Raw genomic sequence first — 24,681 nt, 5'->3', positions numbered from 1 at the left:
TGCCCTTGGCGGGTACAGCTTGCCGCTAGGGAACTTAGGGAGGAACACACAAGGCATTCACTGTGAGAGATTCCAATTACCAAGGCACATCTCCCTTGCTTGTGGGCAAATGATTCAATATCACCATAATAACGAGAAGCAGGGCCCACCCTGGATCATCCTGGATAATACCTATCACAGATATACTTTGGGCCAGAATTCGACTCACAGGGCCGAAGATACATGATTGGGCGACTTCACCTCAGTCCGGACCGCACGTGGTCCTCGGTGTAAAGTTATATCACGGTCCGCAAGGGCTCATTGTAACTTCCGTCAAATCTTGATAATTCCATCTTGTTCCTAGATATGACTAGCTACCCAGGGTGTGGCGGGTATGCCGACACACCGATATTCAGCCCCTTCTGAAAAGCTACAACTTTTTTGCATTTTTAGCGAGCTTGGAAAAAACTCAAGGAAAGTATGGTCACTGTTTATCAACAACTTTTTTGCGAGTTTCACCTCGATCTCTCAATAATTGCGTGGGCTTCGGAACCTACTACCTGGTAACGCCGAGAGCCCAGGCAGTGAAAAGCAGAGTCTCGGAACACACGCGTTTATTGTGTCGATTCCTTGAACCTAGATCCGGGTTTTGATAAGTTTCTTTTCGGGATCTACATAGGTTCCACAGATATTATCCGGGGTCTAGAGTAGCCAGGTGGCCGAGCGCGCATGGCTATACCACAAAGTATCTCCCAAATTCGGGTAATTCCTGTCTCGCAACCAAGTTTTGATACTTCTCACCCCACACCCCGCAGATGTCGTAATAATTCAGGACTCTAAGCCACCTCCTGCTAGCCCTCCGCTGGCTCGCACATTAATATTGTCATATGCGTTAATGTCTGGACTGACATCTTTCGTGCTATCATGCATGGACATATTATAACGAACATCTGCACAGCATCAGCGCCTAGTCTGGCCAAATATGAACACGCACAATACTAATGGCGATACCAGTTCATCTATCTTCCACCAACTATACCACATTAGTTTTTTGGTGTGGCCCCCGCCTTAGTAACGTCAAGGCTTCAAGCTTCAGTCACCTGCTGTAACAACGGTTATGCTCGGTTAACTTCGTAAGGAGTCCTACTACATGTACGTACCGCTCTGACTAACAGTTTCACACCAAGTGTACTAAGCACCTCAACAGTGTGAAGAGTTTCCACCCGTCACTCCCGAGGCTCCGGGATACACTCCTTTCGATTTCCTCGGAGCTCTGCATACTTTCACGTTTCACTATCACTATTACTAGTTTACGTTAGGAACAGCTAAGCTTTGTTGGTATGCATACCTCGATGCACAACACACCGCCATTCACTTCTATCACCTCCATCTTTTCGTATATGCACTAGCATGTATTCTCGCACAGCATACCAATCGGAATCCACCCATTTTTTGACTGAAAAGGGTTTTCGCGATCTAGTAACGAGTCAAATTTAGCGTGATCAGCGCTATCCCTAATAAGTCATTAGCCCTATGATAGGTTATCTCTCTCGTCTAAGACATACATTTCCAACAACTCCGAGAAATAGTAAAGGTTGTAGGCTGTTGTCAGGAGCCTGAGTGCCAGGACGTTGGAAATTGCAGTTTCAGTTGCTAGCTATATCCTCTCAAATTTGGCTGTCCTCAATATCAGATGTGATCTCGCCGGTTTCTTAGATCGATCGACTCCAGCTGTACATGATCATCACATTACACTCCGGTGCACATGGGCCGGGTTTTCCGACAAGTCACAGGTGCAATGGTTGCCCACCAACAGCTGTTAGGCTGTACAGCCCTAATGATCAGATGGAGGATGGAAGAAGCATTGTGTTGTATCATGTTATACAATTATGCGTCATCGAGTATCAGTCGGGGAACGACATTCATTGCCATCAGCTGTACGAACAATCAGTACTTAACACGAAGTGGACGAACGCTGACAAACCTCCTGGAATAATAATTTTGCAGCGTACGGAATGGTGAGCTTAGCCATCTTCTTCGAACTCTTGCAGTATGTACACCACCCGTTGTATCCCATCAGCCCGCATTCCTGGCAAGCGTTCACCTCGAATTTGTCGGAAGAAATCATCAAGCGTTCAAGCAGCAACTGAGTGGCACCATAACCTATAAGACAGTCTCGCTCCATTTCCCCGAGCCGTAGACCACCCTCGCGGGACCGACCTTCGGTAGGCTGGCGTGTTAGAGTCGCACGTGGGCCTCTTCAGAGAAACGTCGACAAGTCAGCAAAAATTCGCCAGGATTTCTCAGGCTCATTCGATCGTACCTAGCACGGGCATGCATTTTATCCATTACCATGTGTTCTGTGGCGCATGGGAGTTAATCACAGACAATGTTAATGTGGGACTTCTCTCACTCAGTTTCTGTGAGACAATCAGTTTACTGAAACCTTATACGACGCAGCGAATTGACATACTTGATAGTATATTGGACCAAAATAGACATAAGCTTCCAGGGCTTCACCAGTGATACCGCTTGTGAGCATATCTTTTCCGGCATAATTAAAACCATGCTCAATTAAGATCCGGGACATGTCTTCGACCTGTGGTAAGATAATTGGTAATCAGAGTTCGATCGGCGCTAGCGCTGGTATCTGTACTGTACCTTGGAGCCCCCAAATGCTGTACCGTACTGCAGTTTACCACTTAAGACCCCGGCCTGCCAAGCAACATTAGCCCACAGAACCGCACGTAAATGTCGGTGGAAGTTACCTTCCCTGCTAAAAGCTCGATCATCTTACCAACCGTCATTCGAGATGGGAATCCATGTGGGTTCATGATGGTATCTGACCCCAAAATTAACTAAGTGAACATCAGCCAGGGACATGTTTACTTTACCGGGGTTGATTCCTTGATCGTTGAAGGGCATGTCCTCTTGGTTTACGATCAGACCGCATACACCTTTCTGGCCGTGTCGAGAAGAGAATTTATCACCCAGTTCCGGCCTCCGCGTCTGGCGGATCAAGACTTTGATCAACGTTTGGTCGTTTTCGGTGTCGCTGATCATGACTTTGTCAATGTAACCAGCAACTGGGGATTTATAAGACATCGGTGCGTTTTTGTAAGGGACCGCGGCGGCTTGGCCGCTGAAAGTATTATCGTTGGCGTTCGTTGGCATTTGCTTGTTAACATAGACATCCCCCGGATCAACCCGCTCGCCGACGCCAGCGAGACCGTCGAGTTGAATGATATCATATTTTTTCTGGGTTTGCCCGTTCTCATCCAAGGGAGCATCTGCCAACCGATCAAAGCTAGAGATCGATGCTGAGACAAAGAGATACGCTCGACAAAAAAATTCCACTCACGTGCCGTTTGGGTATTTCCGAATGAGGGTAGCGTTCTTGCGCAGAACTTGACACCTTCCATAACCACGATCGAGACTTGCCTACACGTCAAGTTAGATCACCTGCTGACATGTAAAACAGGAAATGGTGGCCAACTTTGTTTTGAATGAGAGCATCTTCGATGTCATACCCAGAATAACTCATCACCGCAACTGTAGCATTTTGACCAGCTGGCAGACGATCGTACCCAATAAGTTCAATGGTTTTCGTCTTGACCATCGGCTGTTGCGGATACACGGATAAGTACAGAAGCGTGTCGATCCTATTCAGTTGGTTGTAGCCGATTGCGCCTATCGCCTGTTTACCCATAGCACATTGATAGGTGTTTCGGGGTGATTGATTGTGATGGGGATATGGTATGAGACCGGCGACAGCACCCAAAATGGTAAACGGTTCGATCTCCAGATGCGTAGTCATTGCGACAATATCGGACTCATAAAGTGCGATATAGGAATCGTTCTCTTCATTCACATCGAGGTATTCCACAAGACCATTTCGGAGGAAGTCATCGAATGAGGCAGCACCTTGCTTGAGTTGCTGAATGACCCAAAAAATATTACCAGCTTGCTTTAATATCAGAAAAAGAATCATACCGCGATATGTTCTGACGTGACTCTTGGGCGGCCGTTCTCCACGATGATCATTGGTCGACAAATTCGTCCACCGTCGCTTGCTATGTGAACAGCGTGATGGTGGTGATTAACATAAATACCAACAAACTCGCTGAAGCGGCCCGCTCTGCGCAGTCTGCGGAAGTTTGTTACAAATCTCATCGGATACCGAGTCAGGCCAATGATTGTGCCATTCACATTGACCACAAATGTATGTGGTCCGTATATCTCCGTGCCCGTGGCTAAGCTGATATCTGCCAGTGTATTTCGTAATAGAAACAGGTATGACGCGATCCGAACTCACCTTCGACGCCGAGCATTAATGCCAAACGGACGATTGGTCCTTCTTCTACATCTGTGGTGATATGCGTCATCAAGGCAAGATTCTTGACTAAACCACAGGCTTCTCCTTCCGGAGTGTCACTTGGACATAGCATGCCCCACTGACTAGGCTGTAAAGCACGAGGTCCGCTGACCTTTCTAGTCTTTTCAAATTGGGATGATATGCGTGTCATCATTCCGAGGGCAGATATGAAACTCAGTCTGCTGAGAACATGTGTGACTCCTGCACGCTCCATTTTGAACCTCTTCAATGACCAATTCCCAGTGGAAATGGCGCGTACAAATCCGGCGGTTATGTGATCTCCCTGGAATTGCATCGTATTGAAAGCATCGAATTCATTGGTCCTTGACGGCTTCTTGAGAACCTTATCGATAGCTGATTTGAGATTGGAATTGAAAGTTTTGAACAGGTCTTCGAACAGCAAGGCAAGTAACTGTCCCGCACTAGGTAACATTGACCCATTGACAATGGCAAAAGATAGAAAATAGACCTACAGTTCTAATCGTTTGTTGCCAACATAATCCCGATCGTCAACCATTTTTTCATCATCCATCGCCATCAAAACCCGGCGAGTCATGGTAGCCACGAAAATCGCCTTGGACCGAAAGTCCAAGCCTACCACAGGAACATGGGCCAGGATAATTGTCGCAAGTGCTTCCAAGGCTTCTTCCCAGGCGGGCCTTCGTGGACCAACAACTTTTCGGTTGACCTTTACACGGGACCCTATCCATTCAAGTGCTTGATGTCTCGTGAATACGCCCGACTTGGCAGACTCCTCAAGGTTGGCAGAAAAGGCAATCTTATAGGCCTCTGTATTTCCAGCAGTTAAAAGAAGAATCTCTTTGTCGGACTGGATACCGAGCGCTTTTAAAGCAATAACAATCGGGACATCTTCGTGAATGCAATTGTGTCGGAGATATATTTTTCCTTTTTTCGTGGCAACATAGGTTTTGGACTTGAGCCCACCATGAGTTGAGCTTTAATGCGAATTAGCCAAAGGAGTCTTAGAAAGGGAAGTTAAGATATAGAGAACGACTCACGAGGTACATGTGGCTTGCACGATCCCCTTGACACTGTCAGTTTCGACGATTATGCGATTCTTGCTCAGCTGCTCTTGAACAAGAATGACCTTCTCCGTGCCTTTGACAACAAAATAACCTCCGGGATCAAGGGGACACTCCGTCATTCGAGCCAGCTGCGCTTCATTCCTGCCAGTGAGCACACATTTGTTGCTCCTCAACATGATCGGCAGTCGTCCAATGTTAACGTTAGGTCTGCGCACAACGTTCTTTCCTCGAGTGTATTGAATAGTGACAAGAATCGGGGCACTATAAGTGATGTCGCGTAGCCTACATTCGTGAGGCGTGATACTCTTGTCTATCGCGTCCAAGTCTGTGCGGTCCGGGAAGCCGACATGAATATCCGTGTACTTGAGCCAAAAGCGAGGATCGACATCTGAGGTGACCTTGTTGTTGCCTCTTACAATGTTTTTGATGTCCACATCGACGAAATAATTAAAGGAGTCGATATGCTGCTTGACCAAACCTTTAATTTTGAGGAATGCAGGTAATAACAACCATTTGTCCTGAGGTGTCGACAATAAGTGCAATAAGAACTACGCGCAAAATGAAAAAAAAAATACCTCGACCCTCTTGATTGGATCTGCGAGTCCTAAGCCACGCCAGTTCGTGCGATTTGCATGCTCCCAATCATTTTCCTCCTCCACAATAGTGGCCATTGTGACTGGTGATTAGGGACGTTCACAGCTAGGCGCGCCCCCTTACACCCCTTCTAAAAACGGTAGTCTTACTTACGTAACCGTCGGACTTCGAAATAAACCTTCTGAGCCGAAACTTGATACTACACGGCCAAACGTGGATTTTGCTTTACCTAACATTTGACGGAAGTTCAATTGTGTACCTCAGTCCGGTCGCAATCAAGCACGCAAGGAACCAATTAAAAATATATAGACCAATGGTCCTAGCGATACAATTTTTTGCCTGTATTAAGAACCAGTGTTTTGAAGGGCCTAAGAAAGGTCTGGCAAACAGTGATAGCACCCACAAGTGATGTAGACATGTCACTGTAATATAAACCTTAATGTGATGCTCAGCTCGTGAGGTCAACAAGTCATTGCTCGAATATCTGGCGAACATCAACACTGAGGTCTAGGTGACCACTATAGTAGATCTAATGCAGATTGCTTGGTTGTTGTGATTTCAGCTCAGTGCCGAGACCCGCTCAGTAATAGTAAGCTCAAGCATTGCATTGCAAATTTTGAAACAGATTGATTTTCGGCCAGAAGGATGGGAGAAAATGATACATGCATTGTCCTATTTTATGCGTAAATAAGGTCGACATGAAATACATGGGTATGAGGTACATGGATGAATGTAGGAATCAATATTCCTGAAAGAGAGGAAGCGGGTATAGCATAGTTGCGAGATCATGAAATTTCCTCCACACACCAGTCCAGATGTTGTCGGGCGATCTCTCACTGCCTGAACCAAAGTCAGACATCCAATAGGTGATAAACTCGCCCTCCATGCCAATCTTTGGGTCCCACAGTGGCCATTCTCGGTGCGGAAATCCAGGAAATGCTGCAACAAATGCCATCCAAAAAAATTCACGGCCCCACAACCACACATCTAAACGTGTCAAAGAAATATTGTTCACAAGCCAATCTTGAATGGTATCGGCAAGCACTGCCCAAGTCCGACCATTGAGGTGATTGAAGCTGGGTGCGAGTGGAAAGAAGGGAAAGCTGCCCTACATATAATGTTATCATTGACATATCTGTGTGGGCAGTCCAATTACCTCTGGTAGACTATTCAATGATGGGCGACCGCTCAAAGCAACATGTAGGCTGATACATTCTACAATGGGTGAAATTTGACTGGCATATGCTTCAGGAATATGGATAGAGACTTTTAGTGGCTGAAAATTTTTGTGAGATGGAAGACAACACAAAAAAACATTGACTGACAATAAATGTGGGTGGGTTTTGCAACTGTGACTGTATGTTTCCGACAAAGCGGATAGATAAGCAAAGAGAGGCAAGACTAAGTCCGTTTTCATCATATACCGTATCGACATGGAGAGTATCTGTGCTGGCTCTTGTAAGAGACATGGTTGCCAGAGGTTTGAAGGCGTGTTGAAACAATGTTGCAAGTTGCTGTTGGTCATCACGTGAATTCAAGTTCTGCTTCATCACAATCAATGATTGATCAATCCAAATTCTGCCACCGGATCACTCATGCCCTTGACCTCACCGGACCTTACCAGCATGCTGAACATGTGTAGATGCTCATATAAGAGCATATGAATACTCTTGTGCGGGCACCTATCCATGTTCATTTTCTCAATCATTCAAGTCAAACAGTAAAACGTTAGAGCCTCACCAATGCGGCCGAAGAAGAAAACTGTAGACTTGGATCCTTTTGGTCAGTCTTATGTCAAAGCCTTCAAATGTAAACTAATTTTATTTGCAGTGTATGCACAAGCCAGCGAGACGGGCCATGTTATATGCAAGGTGTGCCCAAAGCTAAGGGATACCATCCTAACAATGCACCAATGTCACATCGCTGCCCATGACTGAACAAAGAAGCACCGACGGAATCTCTCACATGCACTGCGCCGTAGCCATGCAACCCCTCCACCCAGTTTTGAGCCCAACATCGACTTCAACATGCTTGAGCCATCCGACCTGACCTTACACGATGAACCTTCTTGGGGCCAGCCACCTTCTGATCCTATGTCTGAAAATGTGACACCTCCACTGACAGATACTATAAACGACGATGTGGAGGATGACAAGTCTTACTTTCCAATCAAGGAGCTGTGGCATGGCACAGCGTCAGCACACACATTTTTGCATGCGGACTACTATGAAGAGATGCAGGCAGCTCTTCAGCGAGGAGAGTCGCTGTTTTCCTGTCCCTTACCCCCTGGCAGCTCTGATGAGCTGGGTATGGAGACAGATGATATTGACATGAACCTTGATGATGGTCTTGAGCCGGACAATCATGGAATAGACCTTTCAGGTACGTACAGTCTGTTTTACATTCACACATCCCATTATTAACGCTATGGCCAGGTGTATCCCCGGAAACTGATGGCCCAGCTTCAAACTCGGAGGTTCCTCTGGACGCACCGACTTTTCCATGGGCGACAACATCTGTAAGTTCTGTCATTCTCCCAATAGCTACACTCGCATTAACTCTAAAAGCAGGAATTTATCACGCATCTTCTCTTTAGCTCACCCTGTCTTCAATTCTCCGAAGCACAAAAGAAGGCCGTTCTGAATTGGGCAACTGCGCTCGGGGCAACAGGTGTCCCCTCACTTCATAGTCTCCGGAAGGCACAGGATAGGATCAAGGAACTTGTTGGAAACCCGACTGAGAAAGTTACTGCGGCCTCCGGCAATATCTTTTATATCAACTCGGTAGGCAAGGCCATCGCAAAAGTAAGTCTTGGAACTAGTATCGTCAATGTGCATTGGCTCACTTGTTGATCTTAGGATTATTCCAATCCACTCACGTGACTGACTATGCGGAACTACCCCGAGGATGGTCAAGGTCAAATGTCACAGATTCACCATGGCGAGAAAATGCTTCATGGTCTTCCCGACAATCTTGCAACACCGAGTGTTCGTGTTGACGGGAACATATTCTTTGTCGACGAGCTCCTCCAACAAATGTCGAAAGACTATTTTATTCCTAAGAAGTTCTTTCAGGCACAGGTATCTGCTGACCATGACACTGAAATATTGTCTTTGGGACATTCTGTCACTCGGACAGAGGTAAGATCATTCTAATCGTGTGACTTTGACTCATCCAGCATCGTATACAGGAGGGATTTTCAGTTGATCCTGAACAGGTCATCACACCAGTATCAACGTTCTCGCGCACCTTCAAGGATATTCAAGCTTGCTCTAAGGAGTTTTCATGCGGCTTTACAGGTGAGCTCGTATCATGCTCATCTTGATATTACTTGATGCACTATCTCAAGATTCGTCTTCTTCGCATGCCCATCTCATGCCAAATCCCCTTCGGGAGAAATCCGGTGGCCGCATGGTCTTAAGCGTCCTGCTCATCGTCTTCATGGATGATGTATCGGGAAATATCTCGAAGCAGTGGAATAAACACCACATCGTATATATGTCGAATGCTGCCATGCCCCGTGAAATGCTTGAAAAAGAATTTTGTGTCCGATTTGTGTCGTCATCACCCCACGCGACTCCCTTGGAGCTCATGCGAGCCGTGACGCAATCTATTCAGTATGTATGCTATTATATCAACTACTTGTGTCTGATGGGGATCACGCACTCAGAAAGGCTGCAGATAACAGTGTTATTGCGTGGGATTGTAAATACCACGAAGAAGTCATGCTCATCCCTCACAGTATCTTCACGGCAGGCGACAATCCAATGCAGGCCGAAGAATGCAGCCATGGCAGGCTGAGGTGCAATTTTTCTGCCGGATGTGCAAAGTTGGTGGCACGACTGTAGACAAGAAGTCTGATGCAGGTTACTGTAGTATATTCAAGGTTCGTCCAGACATTCTGTGTGTTTCTAAACTAATGTACTTATAGTCCGCTGAACTTCGAACACCAGAGGAAACACTGGCGCAGGTAAAAGAGCAGGTCGAGCTTGCAAAACTGCCTGGTGGAACCACCAAAATTCAGAGCGCTGTGGCATCAACAGGGACCCGAGATGCAGCTACATCGGCGATCATAAATTACCTTCTTGAGCTTGGAAAACAGCTTCGCAAACGTGAGGCCGGGAAGCCTCCCATTTCTGAAGCGGACGTTCGTGTACAGCTTGAGCATGAGCTTGAGGCTGCGCTAAATGGTTATTTGCTTGATGATCATATCAACCCAATTCTTGGTATGCCAAGTGTCAATATTCATCAAGACACGCCCACGGAAATCCTACATACTGTCCTTCTCGGTGTTGTCAAGTACTTCTGGGGCCAGACGGTATGGATACTCGATAAAAATCACTTGCTCAATACATTCCAGATGCGACTGGAATCTGTCAACAAAGAAGGCTTAAATTCACCGACTCTTGGAGCAGAGTACATCTGCCGTTTCAAAGGAGGTTTGATCGGCAAGCATTTTAAGAGCCTTGCACAGGTAATGCCATACCTGATCTACGACCTTGTTCCGCGCTCAGTTCTCGATGGTTGGACCTTGATTGGCAAGCTCGTGGTGCTTCTCTGGCACACAGTAATTGAGAATACTGAAGATTACCTGGTGCGTCACACTCTCATCTTCAAAAGTAGTTATTGTCTCATTCATATTTTAAGGCCAATCTATCACGGACGATCGATGACTTTCTCAGTATCAGCGCTAAATGTGCGCCCAGTATCCTCATCATGAAGGCAAAGTTCCACTTCCTCCTCCACCTTCCAGCTTTCATACGGCGCTTTGGGCTGGCGATTCTGTTCTCAACTGAGCGCTTCGAGTCCTTTAACCATATTTTCCGTCTATCATCAATCTACAGCAACCGTCAAGCTCCCAGTCGCGATACTTGTCATACCTTTGGTGGCTTTGATGTTGTCAAGCACATCATAACTGGAGGTTTCTGGTGCGACCTGAAGACACGGAAATGGGTGCATGCTGGTAACAACATCGCTGCATACATGGCCACACACCCTGAACAACGCTGCTTGATAGGCTTACCCACCACAAATGAAAAACCAGTTGGTAAGTAATGTTTCAATCACACTCAAACCACCTGCTAATGTCCTGGTAGGATTAGTTCATTTGCTGACTCACAAGGATGCAGGGGGCAAAGTCCCACCAGTTGAATGGTGTTCGACACAGACCGCACTTTTTCCTCCTGGAAAGCATCAATTCCCTGTCGCCTCGCTTTTTTACAAGTGTGATTCTTTCATAGTGGCAGATCACAGCAGTGCGCCACTGGGGAGCCATGTCATCATGAGGTGTAATCAGACGTGCTTGGACGAGGTAAGCAATGATATATTGCAAAGCGGCATCTTACTAAGTGTTGCTTCTCTGTTCTAGCTCTCTATTGGCAAAGTCATTGAAATACTCGTGCCACACCAAGGACATATCACAACACATGTTGTCATTCGGTGTCTCGAATTCTTGTCAGCTAAACTACACCCTCAATTACATGTGCTGTGCCTCAGATTTCCGGACATTGACGATATTGCTGTCCTTACACCCAATGTAAGTCTTATTTTCATTGCTCTTTGTGTGCATACTGAGAGTTTACATAAGGAAATATTGTGTGTCGTCAACGTTCAACATGACTGCGCATCGTCTGGAGCAAACTGTGGCATCCGGAATGTGCAAGAGTGGCAGGAGCGCATCATCACAATGAGACTCCGGCAGCTCATTGATCATGCACCTACTAACGCCTACTTCCTCAATACCCACGCGCTTCACAATTACCAACACATCTCAGCTCTACTTCCACTGGATATATGCGCCCAGATCAGCATGCCATGTATATCGGATCACCAGGCTGTACGTCTCCATGCTGCAGCACTTGTGCGCCAAAAGAAGGCATCAGACAGTGCTAATCCCGCCAACCCGGAGAAAGTGAGGGAGAATGACCCACCCCCGGCCTTTGATCATAGCGCAAGCAAAGCCACACGAATGAAAGGCAAGGGTAAAGTAGCACATATTACAGTGACCTATCTCCGTATAATACAAGGGAACGGACATGCATAATATCCCGTATGATACGGGCCAGCGGACCATGGGCCCATGATAAAAATATCCTCGACTATGACGGATGGGCCGGGAGGGAAATTATTCCCGATGGAGGCGGGTGGGCCCATGCAGGGAATATATAGAGTAGATGAGTGGGCCGATGTATATGAATATTAGGTAGACGGGTGGGCCAAGGTAGTTGGATATTATGCAGATGGGTGTATTAAGGTAGATGTGTATGAGATAGATGGGTAGGTACTTGTTATCACATTCACGGGTGGGCCCAGACACATATTAAATTAGACGGGTGGGCCGAGGGTATTATAAAATATTGTATTAGACGGGTAGGCCCAGACACATATTAATTAGACGGGTGGGCCGAGGGTGTTGTATGGGATGTTGTATTAGATGGGTGGGCCGAGGGTGGTATAAAATATAGATGGGTGGGCCCATGTGTATCATAATTGTAGACATGATGGAGCTGAGGTAGTTGTACATCAACCAAATCAGAGGAGGTAATAAATCAAAGTTACCAAGTTCCCGGAGCAGCAGGTGATCTCCTGACATGGCCTTTGATGGTGCACAGGTTGTCTTGCAGAATTTGGAATCCGGGGTGCAAAGCTTGTGTTGCCCTACGAGACGCCAAGTTCTGACCACCCAAATTTGGGTCAACTGTACCGACTTCTGAGTTCCAGGACCTGGGAGTTGACAAATGAATATCTGATAACCAGCACACTTCCAATCAGGTAGTATTTCATTGAGCAATGGATCATCCAAGGGGTCCCTTATCGGACTCGGTAGTCAATATAGGCAAATGATAATGAAAACATGAAAGTTGTTATTATGCTATTTTTCAAACCCGAGACCCTGAAACCCATTGTTCAACATGTCCATTTTTCACTCACTGCACAAATCACCGAGTTTCGAGTGCTGAAACCCAAAACTCGAAACCCGGTGTGCAACACGTCGATTGTTCATTTACATTACACAGATCATCGAGTTCCGAGTGTTGAGTGCCGAAACCCGAAAATATGTATGGAACATGTCCATTTCTTACTCATTGCACATATCACCGAGTTTTGAGTGCCGAAACCCGAAACCCAGTGTGCATCATGTCCATTGTTCAATTATATTACACAAGTCATCGAGTTCCGAGTTCCGAGGGCCGAAATCCGAACCCTGGACCCCGAAAATATGTGCGCAACATGTCCATTTTTCACTCACTGCACAAATCACCGAGTTTCGAGTGCCAAAGCATGAAACTTGAAACCCAGTGTGCAACATGTTGATTTTTTATTTATATCACACAAATAACCAAGTGCCGAGTGCCAAGTGCCGAAACCCGAAGCCCGAAGCCCGAGACCCGAAAATATGTATGCAACATTTCCATTTTTCACTTGTTGCACAAATCACTGAGTTTCAAGTGCCGAAACCCAAAACTCAAAACCGGGTGTGCAATATGTTCATTGTTCATTTACATTACACAGATCATCGAGTTCCGAGTGCCGAGTTCCGAAACCCGAAGCCCGAGACCTGAAAATATGTACACAACATGTCCATTTTTCACTCACTGCACAAATCACCGAGTTTCGAGTGCCAAAGCGTGAAACTTGAAACCCAGTGTGCAACATGTTGATTTTTCATTTATATCACACAAATCATCGAGTTCCGAGGGCCGAGACCCGAACCCCGAAAATATGTATGCAACATGTCCATTTTTCACTTGTTGCACAAATCACTGAGTTTTGAGTGCCAAAACCTGAAACTTGAAACCCGGCATGCAACATGTTGATTTTTCATTTATATTACACAGATCATCGAGGTCCGAGTGCCGAGGGCCGAATCCCAAAGCCCGAGACCCGAAAATATGTACACAACATGTCCATTTTTCACTTGTTGCACAAATCACCGAGTTTTGAGTGCCGAAACCCAAAACTCGAAACCCAGCATGCAACATGTCCATTTTTCATTTACATTACACAAATCATCGAGTTCCGAGTGCCGAGGGCCGAGACCCGAACCCCAAAAATATGTGCGCAACATGTCCATTTTTCACTCATTGCACAAATCACCGAGTTTTGAGTGCCAAACCTGAAACTCGAAACCCGGTGTGCAACATGTCCATTTTTCATTTATATTACACAAATCATCGAGTTCCGAGTGCCGAGGGCCGAGACCCAAAGCCCGAGACCCGAAAATATGTATGCAACATTTCCATTTTTCACTTGTTGCACAAATCACCGAGTTTCAAGTGCCGAAACCCAAAACTCAAAACCGGGTGTGCAACATGTCCATTTTTCAATTATATTACACAAGTCATTGAGTTCCGAGGGCCGAGGGCCGAAACCCGAACCCCGAACCCCGAAAATATGTGCACAACATGTCCATTTTTTGCTCACTGCACACAGTCCACAATTTCGGGGTTTTAAATCAACCTTTCATATATCCATACACATTTTACCAACCCCCGAACCCCGAAATTGTGGACTGCCGGGTTTCGGGGTTCGGGGGTCCCGGAACTCGGAACTCGGTATGTAAGACAACAAAAATATCTTTCGGGGTTCGGGGGTTAGTGAAATGTTTATAGATATATGTAGGTTAATTCAAACATGTCTGAAAATTATCATTCATCTCAAATGTCAAATCCTGAGTTCCGGGCTTCGGGACTCGGCACCCGGCACCGGCACTCGGGGTTCGGGGTTCAGCACTGAAAATTTGACATTCAGGTGTTCGGGTTTCGGGTGATATCTAAATCAACAGCTTCGAGTTCTGCCAAAGCGTGAAACTTAAAACCCAGTGTGCAACATGTTGATTTTTCATTTATATCACACAAATCATCGAGTTCCGAGTGCCGAGGGCTGAGACCCGAAGCCCGAGACCCGAAAATATGTACACAACATGTCCATTTTTCACTCACTGCACAAATCACCGAGTTTCGAGTGCCAAAGCATGAAACTTGAAACCCAGTGTCAACATGTTGATTTTTTATTTATATCACACAAATAACCAAGTGCCGAGTGCCAAGTGCCAAAACCCGAAGCCCGAGACCCGAAAATATGTATGCAACATTTCCATTTTTCACTTGTTGCACAAATCACTGAGTTTCAAGTGCCGAAACCCAAAACTCAAAACCTGGTGTGCAACATGTTCATTGTTCATTTACATTACACAGATCATCGAGTTCCAAGTGCCGAGGGCCGAAACCCGAAGCCCGAAACCCAAAATCATGTACACAACATGTCCATTTTTCACTCATTGCACAAATCACCAAGTGTCGAGTGTCGAAACCTGAAACCCGGTACTTCAAATGGACACGAATTGTATTTGTATGTATTATCCATTGGTGTAGGGTTCAGATAACTTGGGAATTGTATTTGTCAGCACTCGGTACTCGGTACTCGGTGATTGGTGGTCAGTGGTTGGTACTCGAGACTCGGTAGTCAATATAGGCAAATGATAATGAAAAATGACAGTTGTAGTCCACGTCAAGGTGAGTGTCTTGGTAGTCTTTCCTTGTCATTCGGCAAAACATCAGCAATAATGAAAAAATGAAAGTTGTTATTATGCTTAACTTCCTTACCGAAGGTTGTAGTCCAAGTCCAGGTGAGTGTAGTGATAGTCTTTTCTTGTCAATTGGTTATCTTGTTACTCATTACGCAGTACTCGGTACATGGTAATTGGTACTCAGTATTTGGTTTTGATACTCGGTACCCGGGAATCAGTAGTCAGCTTAATGAAGGTTGTAGTCCGAGTCTAGGTGAGTTTATTTGTAGTCTTTTCTTGTCCATTGGTTACCAGGTGACCGAGATATAAGCTAAAGAAATCCGAAACATCAATAATGACAAATGAAATACATGTGTGCAGTAAGTGAGTCTAAAGATAAAAGAATGAATATTAATAGTGAGACTTGCACATTATGTTGAGATATCCAACATAACAAGCCTGTGATGTGATCAGAGACCTGGAATAACACCCATATACATCCATTATAATAGCTTAAAAGCTTAGAAAGATTCATGAAGGATTGATGTAATGATAGGCAAAATGACATATGTGTGGAGAGTGACAATAGACATCTTTTATACAAAGTCACATTTATATATGATTCAGGCCGAAAATATCATTACAAATATGTAGGATAGATCGTAAACTACCCAAGGAACCCATACTGCCTACTGCCCTGAGGGTAGGGGGTGGGTAGAAGGGATATAGTGAAAATATGAGTTGACCCAGCATTAAAGTCCTACCACTGCTCAACTAACCATTTTCGATGCTTTGGGTCTTTGAAGTTTCCCACACTCAATTTCTTACCCATTTCACTTCCTCAGTACTCAATTCTTGGTTGATTTGTCTGTAAATTTATGTCTATGATACTTAAGATATTTGAAATGTACCCCAGGTTTCTGATTATGAAGATTCAATGTTTTGAAGGCATGGGCCCCTTATCAGGCGAAATGGCAAGTATACACACTAGCTCACAAACTCCAGCCTATTGTGAGCTGATCTTGGTCATAAGAAGCAAGAATATAAGCTATGCTCATTATATATTAAAAGGTTGGATCATGGATGCAAGGGCAAGATACTGAAAATCGTGAAAAAATGTCACAAGTGCAATTGTCTATGCTTTGTTCCTGGAAAAGAATCCTGTGTGTCCTGGGCTGGTTATATGATATATCTACTCCGAATATGCTCAGGAATAGACTCCCTACAGTCCTTGAGGTCCAGTCCTACAGGGAAAAAACCCCAGCAGGTGAACCACCAGAAGAGGGGGAGGTACACTATACAATAAAGGATTACCCTATGGTCCTGAGCTCCTGATACATTGTTTCTATTGTTGAATAGATGATTGAGATATAATTTCAAAGTCTATTCACCTAGAAATGAACACATAGGAACATATTTTGTATTTTTATGTATATATGCAATATCCATTTAAGCACCAAGTCTCAACTACCGATTACCAAGTCCCGACACTTGATAGTTGATAGTCAGTATTCGAGCTCCGAGTGCCAATATTGCCTACCAATATCTCAGTCAAATGATAACCAAACCAAGACCCAAGTTCCAAACCTGACTACTGAATACCAAGTATCAGTACTTGGGACTTGGGACTATTGGCTGGAGTACCCAACTATTGATTCACAGGTACCGAGAATTAGAACCAAGTACTGAGTACCTGACTACTGATTCTCGGGTACCAAGTATCAGAACCGAGTACCGAGTACCTGACTACTGATTCTCGGGTATTGAGTATCAGAACCAAATACCGAGTACTGATTCCCTTGTACCGAGTACCGAGTAACGAGATAACCAATTGACAAGAAAAAACTACCAATACACTCACCTTGGCTCGGACTACAACTTTTGTTCAGGAACTTAAACATAATAATAACTTTCATTTTTCATTATTGCCGATGTTTCAGATTTCTTTAGCTTATATCTCGGTTAAATGATAACTGATGGACAAGAAAAGACTACCAATACACTCCCCTAGACTCGGACTACAACCTTCGGTAAGGAAGTTAAGCGTAATAACAACTTTCATTTTTCATTACCATTTGCCTATATTGACTACCGACCAGTGGCTGAGTGCTGAAGCTTGAAACTTGAAATCGGTGGAAAATGAAATCTCGCAACAATGTACACATGAACATGTTTCATTTCCATAAACAATTCCCCGAGTGTCATGTACCGAGCCCCGAAACCCAAAGCCTGAAGCCCGGACTGTGTTGTCAGGTTAGTACAAGACACTCAGTGAATTGTCAAAGGAAATGAAACATTTTCATGTGTACATTGTCGCGAGATTTTGTTTTCCACTGATTTCAAGTTCCAAGCTTCAGCACTCAGCATCCGGCACTCGGAACTCGGCACTCGGAACTCAGAACTCAGTGAAATGTCTAAGGAAATAGAAATTTCACAATTCCCTGAGTTAGTACAAGACACTCAGTGAATTGTCAAAGGAAATAAAACATTTTCATGTGTACATTGTTGCAAGATTTCGTTTTCCACTGATTTCAAGTTTTGAGCTTCAGCACTCGGCACTCGGAGCTCGGTGCTTGGAACTCGGAATTCGGCGCCCGGAACTCGGAACTCAGTGAAATGTCCAAGAAAATAGAAATTTCACAATTCCCCGAGTGTCGTGTACCGAGCCCTGAAGCCTGAAGCCCAGACTGTGTTGTCAGGTTAGTACAAGACACTCGGTGAATTGTCAAAGGAAATGAAACATCTTCATGTGTACATTGTTGCGAGATTTCATTTTCCACTGATTTCAAGTTTCAAGCTTCGGCACTAACCTGGAACTCGGGACTCGATTTTTGAGATGAAAGACATTTTTCAAACATGTTTGAATCAACCTTTCGTGTATCCATAAACATTTTACCAACTCCCGAACCCCGAAATTGTGGACTGCCGGGTCTCGGGGATCGGGGGTCGGGGGTCAGTGCTCGGGACTTGGGAAATTTGGGGAGATCAATAAAATTTGATTTACAAACAAATTGATTTACAAACTTTTGAAAGATATGTCGTCTCACATATCGAGTCCCGAGTTCCGGGACCCCCGAACCCCGAAACCCGAGACCCGGCAGTCCACAATTTCGGGGTTCGGGGGTTGGTAAATCTCGGTTTGGGGTTTTGCACTGAAAATTTGACATTTATACGTATCTAGGCTCACCCATATATGTACCCATCTATGTACAATTCCCCCACATCAGCCCACCCATCTATGTATTATCCCCCACGTCGGCCCACCCGTCTATGTAATACATCCTATGTTGGCCCACCCGTCTATATAATACATACTACGTCAGCCCACCCGTCTATATAATTATACCCCACCTTGGCCCACCTGTCTATGTAATAAATATTTTATCACACCCTCGGCCCACCCATATATGTAATACTTTTTATGTCGGCCCACCTGTATATGTAATACACCCCGCGTCAGCCCACCCATCTATGTAATATTCCCCTACCTCGGCCCACCCATATATGTAATACACCCCCGTCGGCCCGCCCGTCTATATAACAATATTTGCCTTACATCTCTCTTCAGCCCAGCTGTCTATAATATCCTACTCTACATATTACCCTGATGGGCCCACCCATCTCCATGAATGATCATACTCCCCCGGCCCATCCGTCAACATCAAGGATATATATATCATTGGCATACATGGGCCCACCCGTCTCCATCGGAAATAATATGTGTCCCGGCCCATCCGTCATCATCGAGAATATACACAACATGGGCCCATAATCCGCTGGCCCGTCTCATACGGGATATTATGTAGGTCGGGTGGCCCGTATAATACGGAATTTGTCACTGAAGGGGCTCAAAGTAGTGCCGAAGAAGAAGCTTGTGACTGGCCCTGATCCAGGACCCTCTGATCTTGCATCTCGATTGCAACACCCGCAGCAGGTCTATAGCACCCCGCCAGCTGGTGCTATATTACAAAATGAAGCCTCATTTTCACGATCTGACGTCCTCGCTTATTTGCCCTCAGGAACTCTACAGCCGCATGGCTACTGGCAGATGCATGCGAGTCCTTCTGAACCAGCTCATCCGCAACATCGAGGGCATGCTCCACCAACTGATAACTTTACTCACACTTCATATCCACCTCGAGATTTTAGTCAATTATCTGTCGTGCAGCACATGCCCCCCCACCTGCCCGCTGCAAGCGGTATTCCAGGTCATTTTCTTCATAATTTCCGCACTTATGATGAATAATAGACATTTTAATATTTACTTTCAATACAAACTACAAACTACATCGATTACTATAACTATGTCTGTTGTCGTGTCTCGTTCCTTTGCCCTGCGCTGAGTTGATCCTCACTAAATGGCTCGTCCAAGTCTGTTGACACAATTCAGACTCCTCCAAGCACCAGCTGCTGCCCTGCGCGGTTCTTCCACTCCAGTCGCTGGTCTTGTGAATGCCAGGGAAAATACTCCCACAACAGACTTGGCTGCCGACCGCAGGGCCACAAGTTTGAGTCCCCCCACAACTCCAGCGAGACGCCCACGAAGTGATTCAGCAGACAACAATATCGACAGTGAACATGAAAGAAAATGGCTCAAACAATTTGCTACCAATGCTTGCAAGGCCCATGGCCTGCCTGACAATGCTTTGGACGACTTTCTCAATGTAAGTCACTAATATAACGATCTCTAAACGTTGACTGACCAGTCCGATGCCAGATCAAGTCCGTCAAGGAGATGTTCTTAAATTTGATGGCAACCCTGCTCGCAATGCAAAGGGCCGCCAAACGATCTGCAAGTCAGGACTTTATTGCTTCAGATGATTTCAAGGTAACTGCCCGAACTTTCGCGTGATTCATGGCTCATCGTGGTTCAAGGGTATCATGAAAGATAGATTACATGCATGTTTACTATCACCGAACCTGACAGGATATGTCCTCGAGCTTGCAGACAATGTCATCATGAGCATGGACCTTGTGTACGCTGCTCAGTATACTAATTCACACAACTCAAGGCCTATGCAAAGAAACACCCTACAACTTTCAAAATTCCTGATGGAACTTTCGAGGATTCAGAGATGTCGGACGTAGTGACTACATTCATCAAGGAGAATTTGACTGCACAGCGGGGGAGCATGAAGCAAAAGGTACTCAACATTTTTAATGAGATTTTCGTACTCACATGTTTCAAAGATCAATCATAGCCTCAAAACCAAGGCAAATATATCTGTCCTCGCAAAGTCTCTAGCATCGACGGGTCACGAAGTTACAGTGGCACACTGGGCGCGCTTTGCCTTTCTGGTAAGCACGAGCCTCCTACTCCTGTTTTGTTCTTACCACTTCCTGACAACATGCCATTGAACAGCGCAGTACCTTTGTCAGCTTCCAGACTGTCGTTGAGCAGGCTAAGGCCACATCGGCAGCTCAGGACAGCGCTGTTGCTGTCATGGAGAACAGGGACTCTGAAGTCATCGACTCCCCCAAGGCCCTCGGTCCAGGTCCAGCCACAAGCGAGAACGAAGAACCTGATGGAGTCACAGTCGCCGATACGATAGAGAAGGCACGGAACTGGGTATCAACCGAATATTGGGAATTTGTCGACCTTCTCCTTCGTGATGTCAGGCAGGAAGCTCGTGCCATTGGGAAGACACCGTTGGAACGTGAAAAGATAGTCGAGACGTAATCGTTTTTTCTCCTTTTTCACATCAATTATTGACAATCATTCAAGGTTTTTCACATCATGTCTCCAAGATGACATGAAGCAATATGCGTCTACTCACTCCCTTATTCCAACTTTCGATAAAGTAACCGTTCACTGGCAGAAAGCGATTCATACTGGGCTCATTTGGTAGTGTCACCGTCTGTCTACGTACTATAGCCTTTGTTCCATTCAGTAGCATCTAATGCATTTATTTGTGACATTCTTTCTATGGTGTGATTATCAACACCAGCACCTGATGCAAGCAATCATACTTCCCCGTCTAACTATCAAATGTGTATCTCATATACACATTCTCAAATATCTGTTGCGCACCTATAAAATGTCGGAACTACTGTCTACTCATGGATTGATTTGCACTAATATAACCATACAGCCGCCAATCTGAGACCTCTCACAGACCTCTGGTTCCGGTCAATCAAATCGCTTGCTCATCGTATGTGTTATATTTCATCACAATGTGCCGCTAACATTATTCCTGTCAATGATGTAGCATTCCGTTTACAGGTATGTTATGCGCACAAAAGTAAGGGTAAGATTCATATTTTGCAGTATGTATGTGTAATATTTGACGAAAATGCTTAGAATTACCACATCCAGTCCCCGTTAAGACACAAACCGTCCCAAAGGTCTCACAGACCCTCCCAAGAACTAACCGTGTACTATCATTCCGGGTAATCTGCAAATTATTTTGTAGCTCGTCAACTACTTCACATTATCTTCCACGAATTTAGATTATTGTATATTCATACCTCCTCTATATAGATCCAATTTCTACTCATTTTTAGGATGTTGTAGTGTGGTGTTGGATGACAGCTACCTTCAAATCGATAGGCCAGAATCCATTTTTGTTCATTCACCACTTTTGTTTAGTTGTGGAGCCGGCCAAACAACAGGGTCCCGCCTATTACGATACTTTGTCGGTGAGATACCCCAGAATGGCACTGGACTGCGCAACATCTATGATATGGCATGCGGTTCGTTTGATGCTGTGTCTCAGTGTCTGACACCCATCTGAGCTCACTGCTGGTAATACCAGTATGACTATTTATCACCAACTCATCATGGTATGTTCAACATTGTCTCTGTTACTTTGGATCATGCCAGCATGAGCTCAACATTAGTACTTGCATGCTCCGCTCAGGGCTAGCAACCTGGTCATTAGTGCGATGGCTTTCTCGTCTTCTCAAATGTTTTACTTGATGATGTCAGGATGATCCGACCGATACTGTTCCCCAATCCCCAATGGCCAAACTACTAGTATATAAGACCTGTCCATCAAGTGAGTGCAGGAATCATCTCAATCATAGTATGTCTGAATCTAGTCACTCCCAAAGTCCTGCTCTTAATGAAGAGGAGCAGCAAGAGATGCTTCAACGTCGCTTCCCTCGTGCCGGCTATTGGTTCAACATGCTCCCTACCCACCCCTTCATCCATGGTATTGAAAATATGCTGCCGCCGCCAAGCACAGCACCTCATCGCATTCATGATTTTGCACCACCTCCATATTCTGCACCACCTCCGTATTCCGCACACAATCCTGTACATGCTACAAATCCTGTGCCAATGCAAGTCAATGCTAGGCCAGCTCTGAGTCAGCAGCCAGTTGGTGAGTGAACATTTTTTATCTTTATCTGATCATCGAGTTGAGGTATTTGATCATTCAGCTGCTTCCAATATCACCGTGTCCATTCCGTTAAATTCTGGTGTTGTTGGGGGACGTGTCAGCCGAGTTCAAATTTGTCTTCCCCTTGACATTTCTTTTGTCGATTTTTTCTCGCGTGTCTGTGCCAAGATGGACTTAGACCCAGTGGATGCTGAACTGGGATACAAGTTTCACACCGACCATGCCCGCAATGACCCCCATCAGCTCTCTAATGAGCAGCAGCTTCATGAAGCACTAGAACGTGGCAGGCAGCTGATCCATTGTTCTCGTACTCGAGAGACCATTCTTGAATTACACAACCTGGTAAGTAATGACGAAGCTTGTAAGTAACATGCTGCTAATTTAAATCAGAAGAGACCAGTGCGTCAAGCTGCGTCGGCCAGTCGAGGTCGTCGTGAAGACATAGGAAACAGTGATCAGGATGCAACTACTCTCAGCTTTGCAGCTGAGTTCTGTGAGCTCAAGAACAAGCTGGACTGCGCAAAGCACCCTGGCACACACTGCTACATCAACCCTGCCAGTGGTGAACACGAAGCACAAGATATTTACAACCTCACACTCTGGGTGAAAAAAATTGTAAGTAAGGTCAAGCTTGAAACTTCTGTTACTGGCTTATTTTTCAATACAGTCCTTGGGTGAGGCCACTTATGATAACCCACCTGAGACAGCTGCTTTTGATCATGTCCGAAAAAAGCGTTGAGTATCTTCCACAACAGCCTCACAAGGTTTGCCTGCAATTCATGTCCATCTCCCTCCGACAACGGCTACACAGCCACTAGGCGATGTTCATGGTCAATGTCGAATCAATACATCAAGGCTCTTCTCAGGCTCTTCTCCGATATTCACTGAAGATGAGGATGAGTTCATTGTGTATCCGCCCATCACTGAGGCACTTCAAGACATGGATATCACCATGCCACTTTTGAATATGTCTCAGTACGAGAACATGCTAATTAGCAATGGTGTTGCATATGTAAATGGCATCATTGGCATATCTGATGATTTTTTCGTCGACGTTATTGGCATGCCAGTTGGAGTAGTTCACTCTTTTCTTGCTGTTGCTTATTGACTGATTCGGCGCGTGAGGAAAGGCAAAGCGAGGGAGCAGAGCATCGAAATTTGAAGGAGCATCAACGAGTATCAATACCAATGTTTAACACTAGTTGTACAGTATATGTCAAGTAACAATTGTTGTAGCTGTATCAAATAATCAAGACAAGTACCCACTGTGCGCAAACCAACCACGAGCTTTTTCGGGTGTGACAGTGTCAAATACAGCATCCCACAACAACTGGTAGGGATCACAAGTCAGCTTGCCCATCATTTCTCCCCTGGCATAGTCATGGTGGTGTTGTATCCAAGCCTTTATTGCTGAGAAGGCCTCCTCGATAGGATTGAAGTTGGGTGAATAGGGTGGCAAATACACAATGCGCATGCCCCTGGAAGTGTTCAAATTGATGGCCGTTGAAAACTAGAGCAAAAGTAATACCTTTGTTGAACTATTCCTTTGAGATGCGGTGACTTATGAATGCTTGCATTATCCATCACAATTACAGAGTTTTTCTCAGGAAAAGGGTTCATATTATCGAGCAAACCAACTACGAACTCATTAAATGTTGCTGACATATACGAATGATCCAGCACATCAAGGTGCAGGATGCCATCTAACGAGAGAGCAGGTAGGATTGAATACCTGGATTAAATTAGACTTTGACTGCAAATAGACCAACTCGAGTCACTCACCTTTGCCCACGGATGAAATAATCATGGCGGCATGCACGCGTGCCAATTGGAGAC

The 24,681-nt window shown here is 45.2% G+C and overlaps 5 protein-coding genes across 5 annotated transcripts; 2 read left to right on the top strand and 3 right to left on the bottom strand.

The window, feature by feature from the left end:
• Window positions 1–1,866: 1,866 nt before the first annotated feature.
• HD556DRAFT_1433056 (uncharacterized protein) lies at window positions 1,867–6,071 on the bottom strand (the record flags this gene model as incomplete). The annotated part of the gene is made up of 15 exons (XM_041305187.1): window positions 1,867–1,914; window positions 1,964–2,237; window positions 2,303–2,339; window positions 2,384–2,399; window positions 2,453–2,578; window positions 2,641–2,694; window positions 2,748–2,821; window positions 2,874–3,286; window positions 3,341–3,420; window positions 3,476–3,916; window positions 3,973–4,244; window positions 4,295–4,776; window positions 4,828–5,310; window positions 5,374–5,918; window positions 5,976–6,071. The coding sequence occupies 15 exons, from the start codon at window positions 6,069–6,071 to the stop codon at window positions 1,867–1,869; spliced, it is 3,441 nt and encodes a 1,146-aa protein (XP_041157937.1).
• Window positions 6,072–6,733: 662 nt separating this feature from the next.
• HD556DRAFT_1445552 (uncharacterized protein) lies at window positions 6,734–7,463 on the bottom strand (the record flags this gene model as incomplete). Its single annotated transcript, XM_041306955.1, has 3 exons — window positions 6,734–7,102; window positions 7,151–7,270; window positions 7,320–7,463. The coding sequence occupies 3 exons, from the start codon at window positions 7,461–7,463 to the stop codon at window positions 6,734–6,736; spliced, it is 633 nt and encodes a 210-aa protein (XP_041157936.1).
• Window positions 7,464–7,736: 273 nt separating this feature from the next.
• HD556DRAFT_1310137 (uncharacterized protein) lies at window positions 7,737–12,274 on the top strand (the record flags this gene model as incomplete). Its single annotated transcript, XM_041300378.1, has 17 exons — window positions 7,737–7,776; window positions 7,825–7,865; window positions 7,938–8,376; window positions 8,430–8,512; window positions 8,565–8,798; window positions 8,901–9,134; window positions 9,185–9,293; window positions 9,344–9,611; window positions 9,751–9,880; window positions 9,926–10,312; window positions 10,355–10,588; window positions 10,642–11,041; window positions 11,091–11,305; window positions 11,363–11,448; window positions 11,491–11,530; window positions 11,582–11,995; window positions 12,197–12,274. The coding sequence occupies 17 exons, from the start codon at window positions 7,737–7,739 to the stop codon at window positions 12,272–12,274; spliced, it is 3,432 nt and encodes a 1,143-aa protein (XP_041157935.1).
• Window positions 12,275–19,860: 7,586 nt separating this feature from the next.
• Window positions 19,861–23,584, top strand: HD556DRAFT_1310136 (uncharacterized protein; the record flags this gene model as incomplete). Its single annotated transcript, XM_041300377.1, has 16 exons — window positions 19,861–20,166; window positions 20,220–20,330; window positions 20,515–20,646; window positions 20,693–20,800; window positions 20,865–21,178; window positions 21,228–21,347; window positions 21,595–21,654; window positions 21,712–21,725; window positions 21,804–21,892; window positions 22,007–22,141; window positions 22,238–22,285; window positions 22,431–22,500; window positions 22,573–22,827; window positions 22,886–23,187; window positions 23,236–23,460; window positions 23,513–23,584. 16 exons carry the CDS (start codon window positions 19,861–19,863, stop codon window positions 23,582–23,584), a joined length of 2,361 nt encoding a protein of 786 aa, XP_041157934.1.
• Window positions 23,585–24,333: 749 nt separating this feature from the next.
• Window positions 24,334–24,570, bottom strand: HD556DRAFT_1241168 (uncharacterized protein; the record flags this gene model as incomplete). Its single annotated transcript, XM_041298173.1, has 1 exon — window positions 24,334–24,570. A coding segment is annotated over one exon (237 nt), but the record flags the coding sequence as incomplete, so codon positions are not given.
• Between the last annotated feature and the right edge of the window lie 111 nt (window positions 24,571–24,681).

Source organism: Suillus plorans (assembly GCF_016647745.1).
Source record: "Suillus plorans strain S12 chromosome Unknown HD556scaffold_45, whole genome shotgun sequence".
In the NCBI taxonomy this organism is placed as follows: domain Eukaryota; kingdom Fungi; phylum Basidiomycota; class Agaricomycetes; order Boletales; family Suillaceae; genus Suillus; species Suillus plorans.
Note: the sequence above shows the minus strand (reverse complement) of the source record. Positions and strands in the feature narration are given on the sequence as shown.